The sequence below is a fragment of the Phaseolus vulgaris genome, chromosome 2 (assembly GCF_051622355.1).
Source record: "Phaseolus vulgaris cultivar YP4 chromosome 2, ASM5162235v1, whole genome shotgun sequence".
NCBI lineage: Eukaryota > Viridiplantae > Streptophyta > Magnoliopsida > Fabales > Fabaceae > Phaseolus > Phaseolus vulgaris.
The window spans coordinates 24758577-24773577 of NC_143499.1; the positions used below are offsets into that span (position 1 = coordinate 24758577).

Consider the following 15001-nt stretch of genomic DNA (forward strand, 5'->3'; position numbering starts at 1 on the left):
CAATATAAAATTCAAATAAAATAATATGTAATTGTGTAATTTAAATATAGTAATAATTTATTCCAATAAATAATACTATGAGTCAATTTTAAATCAATGACAATAAAATATAACATACAAAAATTTAATGGAAATAAGTTGTCATTTGTAATACATGTTCTCAACCTATGATGGTGATACATATGATTTTGGTCAGCTAGCCATGAATGGTTTTTCTATCAGGCTTCACTACTATTGTAGAATTGAATTTGCTATGATCTAACTTGGCTAGGAAGTGATGTGTTTTAGATGGAATCAATCATTTTTAGTCTGAATTTTATTAAACCCTGTTATGAAAATTTGGTTTCTCCTTCATTTTTTACTGTTCTTTGATTTTGTATGTACCCAACAGTATAATAAATATGATTGTTTTAAATTTCAAATTTAACCCACAAATTTAATCATGTCGCATATCCTAATTGGTAATAAAACACAAACAACCTAAGTTTTGTCCATTTCGAAAACGTCAAAAAGTATTCTAAAAATTGAACCTAGCAGTGTTTTAGCCATTCACTGTTCTTTTAAGAGACAGAGACCGACTATAACATTTGCATTATTTACTAACTTAAATATTAAGAGTATGTTAGTTAAAAATACAATAGACAATTAAAAAATAATTTTATAAAGAGACAAAAAAATCAAAATAATATCTTATAATTAGAAATAGAAAAAATGCATTATATGTTTGATAAGTACTAATAACTAGAATTCTAAAACATAGATTAAAAAGTGAAAGAGTCTTTTGTATTAAATAATTAAAATATTAATATCTATAAAAATTAATTAATACTTTAAAGACTTTTTTTTAGAGACTGGACAAAAAATCTTACTCTAGCATAATGAGATCACTGTAAGTTGTCGAAGATTTTGTTCAAAATATTTAATGGAGTTGATTGCAGGAAATAATTAAATAAAATATATTTAACTATCCGTGATACGTATTTTTATCTTTAATTGGTAAAAAAGTGAGGTTAATATTTTATAAATTAAGGACTTTGCGCGTATATATATTTTGGGTCTTGTGTACGTTCTACGAAACGATGATAACATTTTTTAACTAAATTTGCATACGCGTTTACCTGTGCCAGACCACCATTTGTATTCTTATTATACAAATCCTACAATTATTAAGAAGCTTCATGTGTATCTATCTGCTCTTTATTGTTTATGTTATGGTGTGAAAACCCAACAAAAGAGCAATTGAGTTTAGACTTCTACAAAAACAATATTTAACGACGACGTACTTAGATGTTGAATATTTAACATCTAATGTATAAAGAAACGTGGTAGCAATTTTGGTATTAATTTTGAATATCAATTTTGAAATAAGTGATGTTGAAAGGAGTTTAAAATAAGTATATACATGGCAAAAACATTTCCCCTCCACTTCCTTAACCCATTATCTAGTTTTTCTTTTTGCTTGTACAATGCTATTGTAACCTCTCTTGTCGCTTCCGTGAGTCATTGTCAAAATGTGGTGTTTTATGTTTGAGTTACGTCATTATTGTTTGTGATTGTGCACATTTTGATATTTGAATTTTTTTTGAGAATGTGTATTCTTTATAGGGATGATGTATTTATATTTTGATGTGATCATGTCTTTATCAATCTTGTTATGTCTATATAATTCTGGTTGATATTTTGTAGAACATGTTGAATCTCCATTTGGTTGAGTGTTAAGAAGTTTGGTCTAAATTTTTTTTATAAGGGTTGAAACACTCATAAAATGTCTCATTTTATTTTATTTATTCTTTGTTGATAAAAAAAAAATTAACACTGTGTTTGTATTTGGATGAGTATTGTTCATTCAAATTAAAAAGTGAGGATTCCACATGTTTGAAATATACCTATTTGCAAGGAGTTGAGAGTGGAGAAATAAGAGTGGAGCTACTATAGGTTTCTTTTGAAGGTGTGAAGAAAATAGCAAAAAGATAGTTGACAAAGGAGGAGAATACAAAAATATCATTGTGATCTGCAGAGTGACTATGCATGACACTATGTAAAAAATGCACTCGCATGAACAATACTTAATCGATTATCGATTATGTGATTCAGCATAATCGATTATGTACTTCTAAAGAAGTATAATGAGTTATGTCATTTTGCGTAATCAATTAAGATGTATGTTTTATTTTTCTTCTTTTGTATTATTTTAATTTGTTATTCAAGTTTTAATATGTTAAAACTACAAGTTGAGTGATTAGTGGTGTGAAGTAATGAATTGAAATATCACATATAACAGGTTAAAATCATATGAAGATTAACTATTATTTTTATTTTATGAGAAAAATAATTAATTAAGAGAAGTTTTAATCGATTTTCAAAGTCTAGACCATGTATTAAATTAAGTGTAGGTCATCATAAAAAATAGGGAGACTATTGGCCTTGAAGTTGGACTCAAACCTTAAGAGAAGATGTTTTGATAAAGATTTTAAAGAATTTTTTGGCCTTCATTATACAAAGTTTTTAATTAGCACATAATACTAAAATGATATAAAAGAAAACGTGTTTTGAAATATAATTAAAAAAAATATTTTATGACATTGTTAATCAATTAAATTGTTTTTTTATAGGTTTATAATAGATTAATTAATTATTTTCTTAATAATCGATTAAACCCAGATAGTAGGGAAACCACATCTCAAGATATTAATCGATTAAAATCTTTCATAATCAATTAAATGTGTTTTTTACATTAATTGTAAAGTGGAAATAATTGATTAACACATGCCATAATCGATTAAATCAGAAAGCATTGTAACTATTTTTCAAATTTAATATAAAATAATCGATTAACAACTTTAAATAATCAATTAAATGTGTCAATTATTTTAAATCATCATTTTCAAAAACTTTATAAATAAAGCTTCTATCTCAATGCTTTATACAACAAATATAATCACAAAAGCGAATTAAATTGAGATATTTAGAGAAATTTTCATGCATTCAAAATATTCTTGCAAGATTTAATATTCAAGAAATCTTGTTGTTTTCTTGTGCTTTAATAATTTGACAAATTCTTTCTTTGAAGTTTGTTTTGTTTATGTGTGTCAGGACATATCCTCTTGTTAATCAAGAGTTGATTAGGCTTATATACACTTGAATATGCTCAAGAGTTGTAATAATTAAATGAGTGATTTATACAAACTTGTTAGAGATAGTAGAATCAATTATTCTAAGATTGAATAACTGATGTAAGATAATTTTATTTGAACCAATATTTTTTTTTTGAGCAATCCTTTTATTTTTTTTTATCTTTCTTTTATTGTGTTGCTATCGAATCTTGTATCAATCTTAATTCCTAATCTAATTGTATTTAGTTTTCAAAGTGAAAAAGATTTAAAAAAACTTTGAAGAAAGGAAAAAAAATTGTGTGAAAAAAATTTCAAAACCAATTCACGCTATCTTAATTTAGTCAAGCCACTGATCATTCTTTTTTTAGCATTACCAAAATATTCTTGACTTAATCGAAATTTAAGTTTTATAATTTCAACATTATTTTTTTATAAATATTGAGAAAAACTTTTTTAGAACTAAATTAGATCATGTTAATTTTTTATTTTATTTTTGACATTTCAAGGTATATTTGATTGCTGATGTTAGGTTATTTTTCTAACCAACATTAGTTAAAGCTTTCTTGGTCGTAAATGATATTTTTTAACTAGTATCATTTTCAAAATGTGACTAATTCAGTAAAATTAAGAAAAAGATACATAGAGCTGACAAACCTCTATCTGGTGCACATCATAACGTAAGTGTCTACTAATTTACGTTTCATATACCTCGACAATATGCTAGCAATGCAGAACATAGGATAAAAAATTGGCTATTGGAAATTGTTCATAGCTGCAAACTTAGAGCAATGTTTGTTTCTTTTCCTCCTTCTAACCTTGATAGCTTGGATGCTTTCCAATGTGTGAAGAACATCTTTCATAGAAGGACGTTTATTACGGTCATTTTGAAGGCATTCCAGAGTAAGTTGTGCTGCTTTCAGTGCTGCTTTGGTTGAATACTGACCCTCAATCTTCTCATCCATAATATCACTTTTCAACTTGGTTTTATCAGATAGATAAGGCTTCATCCACTCAACCAGATTTTCCTGCCCTGAAGGGCGATTTACATCAAGTGCCCGCATCCCTTTCAGCAGTTCAAGCAGCACCACACCAAATCCATAAACATCACTTTTCACATAAAGGTGACCTGTTCAATCACAAACAATCCAAACACAACCATCATATAATGATAATTACATCAAATCAAACTGCTTCATATCTTTCAAAGCATCAATTTATGTCTGCAGAATAGATATATAATCACCTGTTGCAATGTATTCGGGAGCAGCATACCCATATGTTCCAATGATCCTGGTAGTCACGTGTGAATCTCCCACAGAAGGGCCTAATTTCGCCAAACCAAAATCTGATATTTTCGCATTGAACTCCTGCAAACACAAACCTTAATTTTTTTATAAATTTGTTGTATTCACAAGGATATATAGGAGAAGATTACAAGTCAAAGGTAGAAATATATTAAGTTGTGGATGAATTTAATATCGTTAATTAAATACATTCCTTAACTTCTGTGTAGTTAAAGAAGTCCCGTGTGTTGAATTAATAATAATATGAATTATAAAGAATATAAAGGATAGATGTAAATTTTAAATGTTTTTGTGTGTTTTCATTGTAGATATAGTTTCCTATGCATGTAACAAAAAGTTTGCATTAAAGGATTTAAAGAATGATATCTAAGTCGATAAAAGGAAATACAAAACATAGAAAGAAACTAAAATGAATGAATAAGGAAAGGTGGTGGTGATTGTACGAGAAATATTTGTCTGTATAAAAAAAAAATAGCCCACAGCATACCAGAAACTTTGTTGCTTTAAGAAAAATATTGTGCCCATAATTTTAATATATAGAAAAAAACTAATGACATTTTATAAGATATTATATTAAATTAACCTAATTATACCCTATGGAAAATACAGTCTTACATTTTCAGATGACAATTTGGTTGATAAAATAAATTGTATCCAAATTTATTATATATATTCAATTTCTCATTATAAGGAAAAAGGTAGAAGATAACCTCATCGAGTAGTATATTGGAGGCTTTGAAATCTCTATATATGATTTGCTTCTCTGAGGTGTGCAAGTAAGCCAAGCCCCGAGCTGCACCAATAGCTATTTTGAGTCGAGTGTCCCAAGACAGTGGTACTGTGTTACCACCTATTTCGAACAAACAAAATTAATGAGCTAAAATCCATGGTGAACCAATTTGTATTAAATTTAACATATTTTAATTTCATACTCCAAAATAGATGAGTCTCCAAGCTTCCCTTTGGCATGAATTCGTACACAAGGAGAAACTCCACATCGTCACAGCAGTAACCCAAAAGCTTCACCAGGTTTGGGTGAGAAACTCTTCCTAAAAAATTTATTTCTGACTGCATTCATATAACCAGACCCAGATGTTACAATTGAATTAAATAATTACTTATTTTCGTTAAATATTCTAGACAGCTTTTAAAAATAAGTGTTAGTTTCATTAAAAGAAATCACTCAATCAAGCATATGTGTTTTCTTCTTATTTACTTAATTAATAACAAAAAATAAGATAGAAAATGGTATCATTTATAAAAATACCATTCAGATATCAGTTTTCAAATAAAGAAATGAGAATTTAGGATAAAATTTATTAACAATTTTAACTAAGATTTGTAGTTGATCTGGTTGAAACAGAAGTATATATAGGGTAGTTTCCTTATCTGTGTGAAGGTTTGACTTTTGGGTATGGTATTGCTATCATAACAATGAGAATGAGGACTATGAGCCCTTCATTCACGCCAAGACCAAGTTCTAGATTTCATATCTGCTTATTTTTCTCAACAAGATCTGTATCAGTGATATCTATATCGGTTCATTAATAGATTTAAAATTCTAAAGTAACTGTGTAAAAAGTTTAATATTGAACTTGATAAATTTGGATAAGAAGAAAAGTAGAATAGAAAATATAGTAGGCATATCTAATCTTATAAATAAGAGCATTTAAACTGGTTTGTAAAAATTAATGTTAGCAGATAATTTACTAAGATTTCTAAGAAACCATGCCAAATTTTGTCTAAGATATGATTAACAAATGAAAAACCTGCCACTCTTGAAGGCCCTGCATACTTTCGGGATTCAACTTTTTGATAGCTACCATGATTCCAGAACCAGCTTTGGTTGGTGTCAGAGTTTTCTCATGCAACCATCCTTTGTAAACTTTCCCAAAACCTCCTTCTCCAAGCAACGCATCCGACTTGAAACTCTTCGTGGCTGCTTTCAGCTCCGCGAAACTAAACTCCTTCAACCTCCTCATTTCCTCACTCGGAAAAACAATGCCACTGCCATTACTACTGCTTCCGACAACTCCAGACTCCTCCGAAACTTCACTCTTTCCTTCTACGCTCTCCAAGGATACTGTCAAGTCTCTACTCCCTGGCGCTGAACCTGAATCATGCCAACAAAAAATGTGCTTTTTGTTTCTTTTTTGGTTTATATAAAAATAAATAAAAGGCATATTATAGATATTGTTGGATATAATGAGAACAAAAAAATTGAGAACCTAATTGAGGGGATGTGGAGTTGGGTGATTGTCTGCGAGCGGGGGAAGCAAAACAGACACCCATGTTTAATGATCAATGAATTGAACGAATGGACGATGATGTTGAGGATTCTGAAGAGAGATGAAGAAGGAGCAGCAGTGACAAGTTGACATATTTATATTCACCTTTGCCGTGTTGGCCACGCGTTCTCTCAACCTTTTACACACACGCCGCTTTACAAAGTCTGCGTTTTTCAAAAGCATTTGTGACCCCATATAATACACGCCCTTAATTTTTACCATATTTAGTACTTTAATATAACTTTGTATATTATTTCATTATTTGTCAGATTAAATGAAATATTTTTATCTCTTATATATGAATATATACTTCATTTTTTTTTATCTTACAAGTGTTATATTACGATATTATGCTTTTGTTTAACTGGGACTTTTAATTTAATGATCCTTATAGTTTCACTTGTCATGATGATAATATCATATTCAGTAAATTATCGACAATTTTCTGAAAACTTTGACTAAAAATCTAGAAGTAAAAAATATATAAAGTTAAAATATTTAGTGTTTAAAATATAAAAATGATTTGATATATTAAATGATAAAGATACTTAAATCACATTCTATTATTTTTTTACTGCCATAAAACACATTCTATATATTATCTTTAATGTGTACACAGTGATGGGATACAGTTTACATAGAAAATCTGACAAGATACGGAACGACCATTGACTTGTATCTGATTTCGATGTGTATTAATATTTTCAGAAACCCTTTGGCTCAACTTGCATGCATGCTTCCAGCTATGCAAAAAGCAAGAACTTTTCACTATGGACCTTGTCTTACTTCACAATGTCTAAGTCATTGGACCACAAAACATCACAACCACAGCTTTCTAAGATATGTATAACTTCATTATGTGGTTTCAATTTTGCTCTTCTTAATTACTTTTAGTCTTGCTATTGCATAAACATTTTTCTTCTTCTTGAGGGGGGGACTCGATGTATATTACGACAAATTAAGCAATCACACTCTTAATTTATATCTAACACGGTAAGAAAATAATTAAACAGAAACTAATTATAAAGATAAAAAATAATTAGTTATAACTAAATTAGATATTATTTTATAAAATAAAAAAATATTAGTAAATAAAGTAGTTTTTATTATTAATATATATATATATATATATTTTGGTGTGATATACACTGTGATACATGTATGATATGTTCATGGATATAATCTTTTATGAGTGTATTGTCCTTCATAGTGTGGTGTATATATCCAAAATAATATCATGGTTCAAAATATTTTACTATCAACCATGAAACTCATTAAAAAAAGAAGATACCTTATATTTAATTTGTGATCCAATCACATAGATAAAACTTCATGTGGTAATAAATTAAATCAGTACAATACAAGTAACCATACATTAAAATTTGAAGTTGATTATTTTGTCAATTTGTTTATGAAATTTTATTAAATTAATAAAAAGTTATATGTTATATTTATTTATGCAACTGAAAATAATATTTCTTTTATTAAAAAATGCTATATTTGGTTTATTTTGGTAAAAAAAAATGGTGTGAACTGCTGAATAAAACATGGACTCCAAATAACGTGTTTTGTCTCCCTATATTTATTTATTGGTTAATCCAAGTCACCCGTGAAGGAACACAAGTGCTGTATAACTATGTTAGCAGTAACACATCAAGTCAAATACGACACACACCAACGCAAAACATTATCCTTAAGTTTGAATTTAAGGATGAATGCGGCTACCACTTTTACTTTAATGAAATATAACATAGCTTCGAGGAAATTAAGAGTATCATCATCATTCATGTATTAGACCCACTCAGTGGAATCTTCTAAAAACTTTTTAACTTTATTCACCACCTAACACCTGAATTCCTTATTCAAAGTGTTTTCAACCCAAAACAACTCTTAGTTGCTGCTGGTTTTCCAAAACTACTTAAGTATGATTCACGTTCATCAATTTGTAACCTTTCGGGTCAATGTTAGAGAATAAATCTCATAATTATACAATTAGAAGCAATGATTAAGAGGGAGAAAAAGGAAAGGGAATTGAGCACTGTAGAGGTTGTAAGTTTCTTTTGGTTATTGCAATCCATATATAAGTCAAAAGTAAATCTATGAGGGTTAAAATGCCCTGTTAGAAGGGGTGTATAGCTTTCAACTTTCATCTCATTCTACAACGAGCAAACTATGATTTCTGTTGCTCTTTAACTCTTTAAATGGTGCTATGTGTTGGATACAGTAGGATTCTGTTTTCCAACAGCTCTTGCTCTGTGTCTTCTCTTGAAAACATCTTGCCGGAACCTCTTGGTCTCACTTTGAATGTCCATGAAGGGTTTCTTCTCTATGTTTTCCTTTTCACTCTCCAACATCTTTTGTCTCTTGGCCACTGCCATTGCTGCTTCCATGTTCTCCAATTCTTGGTTCTGTGCCTCTTCCTGCATGTGTCCCACCTTTTGTTAATCAGTAAATGTTGCCTAATTAGAAACCATTTTTTATTATGTGCGTGTTGGAGGAGTTCAAAACTGAATACAATCAGAGATTACAACGTTGACAAAATAGAATGCAAAGATTTATAAATCACATGGGAACATAAAACTAAATGTGAAAGTTCATCTGTCAACCGAAGACTATAATCTAATACTTGATTTTAAATGAATATTTAAAGAAACTGCAAGAGAGAACTCAATATATTGAATTGATTAGGCTTGACAAAAGCAATAACAAAGATATGCAGAATAATGCTTCAAAGTGCACTTCAAAATGCTTTCAGCTTCACCCATTCCATGTCTTCAAAATGTGAAAACTAACATTGTGGATTAAACTATTTTTAACCATCAAGCACCATATGTTGAAGTATTCAACCATGTTGGCTACCAATCTCCACTCATTCCTTCATTATACTTAAAAAATAACATTAGTTGAAAAGCAAAGTCGCATGTTGGGTACAGCCAACAAATAAGTCACCACGGAATCCGTCGGTATATTTCAAATAATATCATTAGTTCAACAGGTAGGTTGCATGAACTTCAACGAAACTACGCTGATGCTAAAATAAATAAATTTTAGTTCAAGTGGTGGAAGTAAATGGATAAAAAAATTCTTGAAATGTGTGTAAACAATCACAAGAGAGTGTTAAAAATCATCAAATTAAAAAGGCTTAGAAAGAAGGACCTGAAGATCCTGAATGAGACTGTCAAGTGACTTGATCTTCCTATGAGGCCAGCGTGGAATCCCAAATTCTCTGCACTTTCTCTTGAGAACAGTAAGCCCAACTTTTAGATTTCTTGATGCTTCTACGATAGGCATGCCAAAGTACTGGACCAAATCTGATAAGGAAATTTTTGCTACAAGGTCACTGGGTGCCCTCTTTTTTTTCCCTGGCAAACCTGCAAACTCATTCCTTATCTGTTAGATATAAATAATATGCATGGTGTTATTAACTCAACATTAGGAAGCTTCACATATGGGGGAGGAGAATGTACAGGATAGGAAAACATTTTTTTGGGGTCTAAGAGTAAGACGCATCCAAGAACAAATTTTTGCCCCAACTAATCCCAGTCAAGCTCAGTGATTTCATTTAAGGTGGTGAAGCAAATGTCACTTTGCAAAGTATGTACTGCGCTAAAATATATAGTATCCAAAAAAAAAATTAATAGTTGAAGTGTATACAACAAATAAGACTGAGCTGCTGGAACAAAGGGAATGTCATCAAAATTGGGAGCAAACATGGTATACAGGATTCAAGGTAATAATGTCAATCCTTCAAAAGTGAGAAACATCAAAAGTTTTAAAACCTAAAATGTTACACTCCATTAGTGTAGTCATCAGAGAGGATTCATATATTTGATTAGCAATTCCGAACTGTAGATTTAAGTTACAACTTACAACAACAATATAGTCATGAACTTCAAGGTTACACTTGGGTTTCATCAAGCGAATTTAAAGATTGAATATGTTCATATAGTAGCAAAGCTGCAGAATAAACTGCGAGAGTATTGATTCTGAACCTGGTGAGCTTTCAACATCTGTCTCATTGTCCAGTAACTCAGACTCGTCTTCTTCATAAGGAAGATAATTGAGATCCTGATCAAGAACGGGAAAGACTTTTTCTGATGGTTGGAAATTGTTGCTGTTCCCTTGACATTCTTCCCCTGTAGAGCCTAGAGTTGTATCTCTGTCTTCCTCCTTCCTGTCCAACTTGTAGATCATGTGGAGATCACGGAGCAAGTTTGGAATCATCTGAAGCTTTGGGTTTCTGAGAAATCAAAATGAATAATAAAGTGAGTTAGATAAATTACAAGTTACTTTGTAGAAGTACTAAAAAACAAAATGGAGAAGCCTAGAAAATTTTTAATTTGTAAATGTGGTGCCACAGTTGTGTGGAGAGATATTTTGGAGTCATACAGTTGTCAAGGTTTTAATCACCCAACGTTTATGATACAGTGAAATAGTGATTTCAAGATAAGGCTATTAAGAATATAGGCATGTCATATCAAACATAAGAACAGTGCTAAGAAATACATGCATAATTTTGCAATTTGCAGATAATGTCATTCCTGCCAAAAGACAATTGGACTGTGGCATTTCAATGAAACCCAGAAAATCCAATAGGCTTTTTACTCTACTATGAACATGAAGAAAATGAAATAAATGAGGTTTAAAACCCTGTAAAGGAAAAGATAACAAGCAGGATAAAATATAGATATTTGGACATTCATAGAAGAAAAATAGGAGATAAGTTTTAGGGTATTTTAGGGAGAAGAAAGAAGGTGAGGAAAGTTAAAATAAGAAGTCATCTGCTTCTAGAAATTAAAGGTACTGAGGTATACCTTCCCCTCAAATTGATATTATAAAGAAAGTTATGCAAAATACCATTTTTCTAAGAACATACAGTACATGTTTTGATATCACCTTGTCCCCTTTAATTTGGAGGGTAAAAAATCAACTTTTTGTGAGGGGGGTGGAGATTGGAGAGGAATTGGTCTACTCTATTCCATTCCTTTTCTTTAGAATTTAAATAAAATGCAAAGCATATATTCAAGTATTTTAGCTTCATACATAAAGTATCAACTTTATTCTTGATTCCCTTTCCTCCTCAAAGTGTAAACAAGGCAGTATTAGTTATTCTTTTATGTCCCGGTAAACCAATTATATAAATATAATATTGCTTAAGGAAAGATGAACCTGAGTGCCATATTACAAAATGGTTAAGTGAACATATTACTTTGTCTTACTACAGGAAGACAACCAAAATGTTACTGATGGAGGGAAAAAAATTCTACAAGATCTGTGCATGCATCTCCAATTTTTGGGTGTTTGGGGAAAGGACGTCTCTAGTTTTCACCTTAAAACACATCCACCTTTTCTTTTCAGTAGAAGCAAACATCACTTGCTTCATCCAAAGATGCTGTCACTCACTAAACTTTGCTTATTCTAGTTTGAAGCATTAGATTTGTTCTGTTTGTTATGTATCTAACCAATAAAATAACATTAATGCCATTCGCACTTAAAACTTTCACAACATTCCTTAAGTCTCACACTTCTCTATCTTCTTTCCCTGTATCTCTTTTTGTTGTGAGAATTATAAGTGGAAATACCATCACTCATAGGGACTACAAAAAGTTAAGGGAATATATTTTCTAAATTTAATATCATTCCATGGTCATTCCACTTCCTGCTATTTCAACTTTTCCTGATCTAGAACAATCAGTGACTAACTGCCATAAACATACATAAAGAAATTTTGGGACACTACTAGATTTTCTACTCTAATAAACTAGACTTGGAAATGAAATTGGATCTTCTAAGAAAGTGTTATGTCATGAGAAGGAAAAAAAACTGTATATTAGGAAGTGACCCACCATTACTTGTGCAGAGAGGTCTGCCAGTTATATGCCAAAGCGTTTAATACCTTTCATTCTAACAAGTGATGAGAACATCTTGTGTTCTCTAGGAAAAACAGAGAATCCACATCCCTATCCTTTATAAATTATAAGTTTACAACCCAAAAGTAGCCTTTGGTTAAAATGTATGTATCAATCCTATTTGTACACATTACAAAATTTTGAGTCTCTATTTTCAAATCTGATTGATTTAAGATGGGGAAATCCTTTTGAGGCCTCTAAGAGCTTAGTACATAATCATATATTCAAAAGGGACCAATTCCAATTCACTAGATGGGGGAAAAGACCAAACAAGGCTAAGTATGTAGGACTAAGGCAAGGCTTTAAACTGCGATTAGGGGTTACAGTTTTGTCTGGAATCCTTGATGTGACAAAAATCGGCAACACCAGCTGCAATTATGATCACAATGGATCCAAAACTTGGCCAATTTCTGCCACAGACTGCTTTTGAAAACCTTGGGAGTAATGTCAATTTGCTGAACACTAACAATGGTGCCCATTTGGCCGCAATTGTGATCAAAATGACTCCCTAACTAGCCAATTTCTGCTGCACACCCTTTTCAAAACCTAGGATTAATACCAAATTGCAGACAAATATGGCATGCAGCCGGAATTGCGACCACATTGACTCCAAAACTTGCTGATTTCTGCTGCAGACCATTTTTGAAACCTTTGGACTAATGTCAAAGACAAATATGAGCTAAGATATATACCTTGAGGCCAACAAAAGCGGAGGAATGCGGCAAAATTGAGGAGTGTTATCGGCATGAAACGCTAAGATACAAAGCCATACTCCATTTTTGTACCCTTCGCACACTTCAGAAACATGGGATTTCACCAATCTAAGAACTGGGGTAGCCTGCATTTCCACATAGGAGCCACAGTCTGAAAACACAAACTCCCTCTCAACTGTCCTTTCCTCCCCATCCCCTTGCCGGTACACATGCAGGCTCCTCATCAACTCTGCAATCCACACACCCCACAACGGAAATAGACAAATAAATAACGAAAGTCCACCACCCCACAAAGAAAAATAATCTCTTTCAATAAAAAACTAAACATGTGATGAAAATAACAAGTAAACCAAAATCTGGATCAAGAGATGCTTGGTGATAAGACCTGGTTGGACGGTGTTGTTGAAAACTAGTAGGTTGGTGAGCAAAGTGGTTTTGTTGGTCTGTGAGAAATCCATGAAGAGATGGAAGATGGCATGAGAATGTGAGATGAGTAATGGGTAGGAAGAAGCATGAAGCGTGGACTAATAGAAGGAGGCAAAAACCAGCTTTTAAGTGCAAGGTTGCATGATCTTCCGCTTTTTTCGTTGGTTTCGGATCAGTTTAGAATCATGCCCAGCTAAAATAAGGTACTTTTTTTCTCTTTAGTCTTTTTCTTTTGTCACTTCCTCACTCTTCTTTTTCTCTTCATTTATTTTTCTTCACCTTTTTTGGTTCTCTCATTCTAGATGCAAATTTATTGTGTAACCGTTCAATTCTCTCGATACAGTTTTTTATCCTTCTCAATAAATCTCAATACCTACATTTTTTCAAGAACACAGATCAAGATTTATCTAAATTTGTATTATAATTAGTTCTTAGTGATATTATAATTATAAGAAAGAAAAATTAGAAGAAATCTAATTGATGAAGTATAAGGATTAAGTTTGAAATCAATATAAAACTGAAAACACCCATGTTTCAAACAAAAAACAAACTTAAAAATATAATTACTAATTAAGACAATGCATTAATTATATCATAAGTTTCTTCTTCAAAATTAAATTCATCAGTTGTCCATAATTATTTTTTTTGTGTAAAATTTATCCATAATTTATTATTTAAATCAAGGTTGGCTAAACGGCTAAAATTAGTCTCTTCAAATAAACTAAATATTAATTACATCCAATTATCTAAAAAATAATGAAATAAAATTATATGATCTTCTTTAATAAAACAAGAGATTGGAATGAAATATTTAATTTTTTATTAAATAATATATATATATATAATATAATATATATATATAATATATATATTATCTTAGGTTTGATTGTTGTTCGGGCCCTTCAGTTTCTATTATATGTAATTTTAGTTCTTCTAATTCCTTTTAAAGGCAATTGATTCAGTTTTTTTTTTTTATTATTAAACAAGTTTAGTCCAGATTATCTTATAAATCTTTCACATTCTTAATTTCCACTATAAGTTTCTAGAACCAAAATTAGTAAATTTTCGCTGGTTTCAGCTTATTAACTAAAATATAACATCTTACGTTAAAAAAAAATCCTCTTCAAAACCTATTTTCACGTCCTATAAAAATTATTCAAATTTAAGCAAACTTTTGGGTTTAGTTTTTTTACTTTATTTTATTATAAAGTTATTTTTAAATATATAACTAAGAAGAAGAATATGAGA

General features: G+C 30.7%; 2 protein-coding genes across 2 annotated transcripts; both read right to left on the minus strand.

Moving 5' to 3' along the window:
* Positions 1 to 3709: 3709 nt before the first annotated feature.
* LOC137811026 (putative serine/threonine-protein kinase PIX13) lies at positions 3710 to 6873 on the minus strand. Its single transcript, XM_068612578.2, has 6 exons — positions 6646 to 6873; positions 6187 to 6530; positions 5350 to 5485; positions 5128 to 5267; positions 4357 to 4480; positions 3710 to 4239 (listed from the first exon to the last, which is right to left on the minus strand). Exons 1-6 carry the CDS (start codon positions 6707 to 6709, stop codon positions 3866 to 3868), a joined length of 1182 nt encoding a protein of 393 aa, XP_068468679.1. The 5' UTR covers positions 6710 to 6873; the 3' UTR covers positions 3710 to 3865.
* A 1875-nt stretch (positions 6874 to 8748) lies between these two features.
* On the minus strand, positions 8749 to 13919 carry RKD5 (RWP-RK domain-containing protein). Its single transcript, XM_068612579.2, has 5 exons — positions 13713 to 13919; positions 13307 to 13556; positions 10698 to 10945; positions 9862 to 10076; positions 8749 to 9125 (listed from the first exon to the last, which is right to left on the minus strand). Exons 1-5 carry the CDS (start codon positions 13783 to 13785, stop codon positions 8913 to 8915), a joined length of 999 nt encoding a protein of 332 aa, XP_068468680.2. The 5' UTR covers positions 13786 to 13919; the 3' UTR covers positions 8749 to 8912.
* Between the last annotated feature and the right edge of the window lie 1082 nt (positions 13920 to 15001).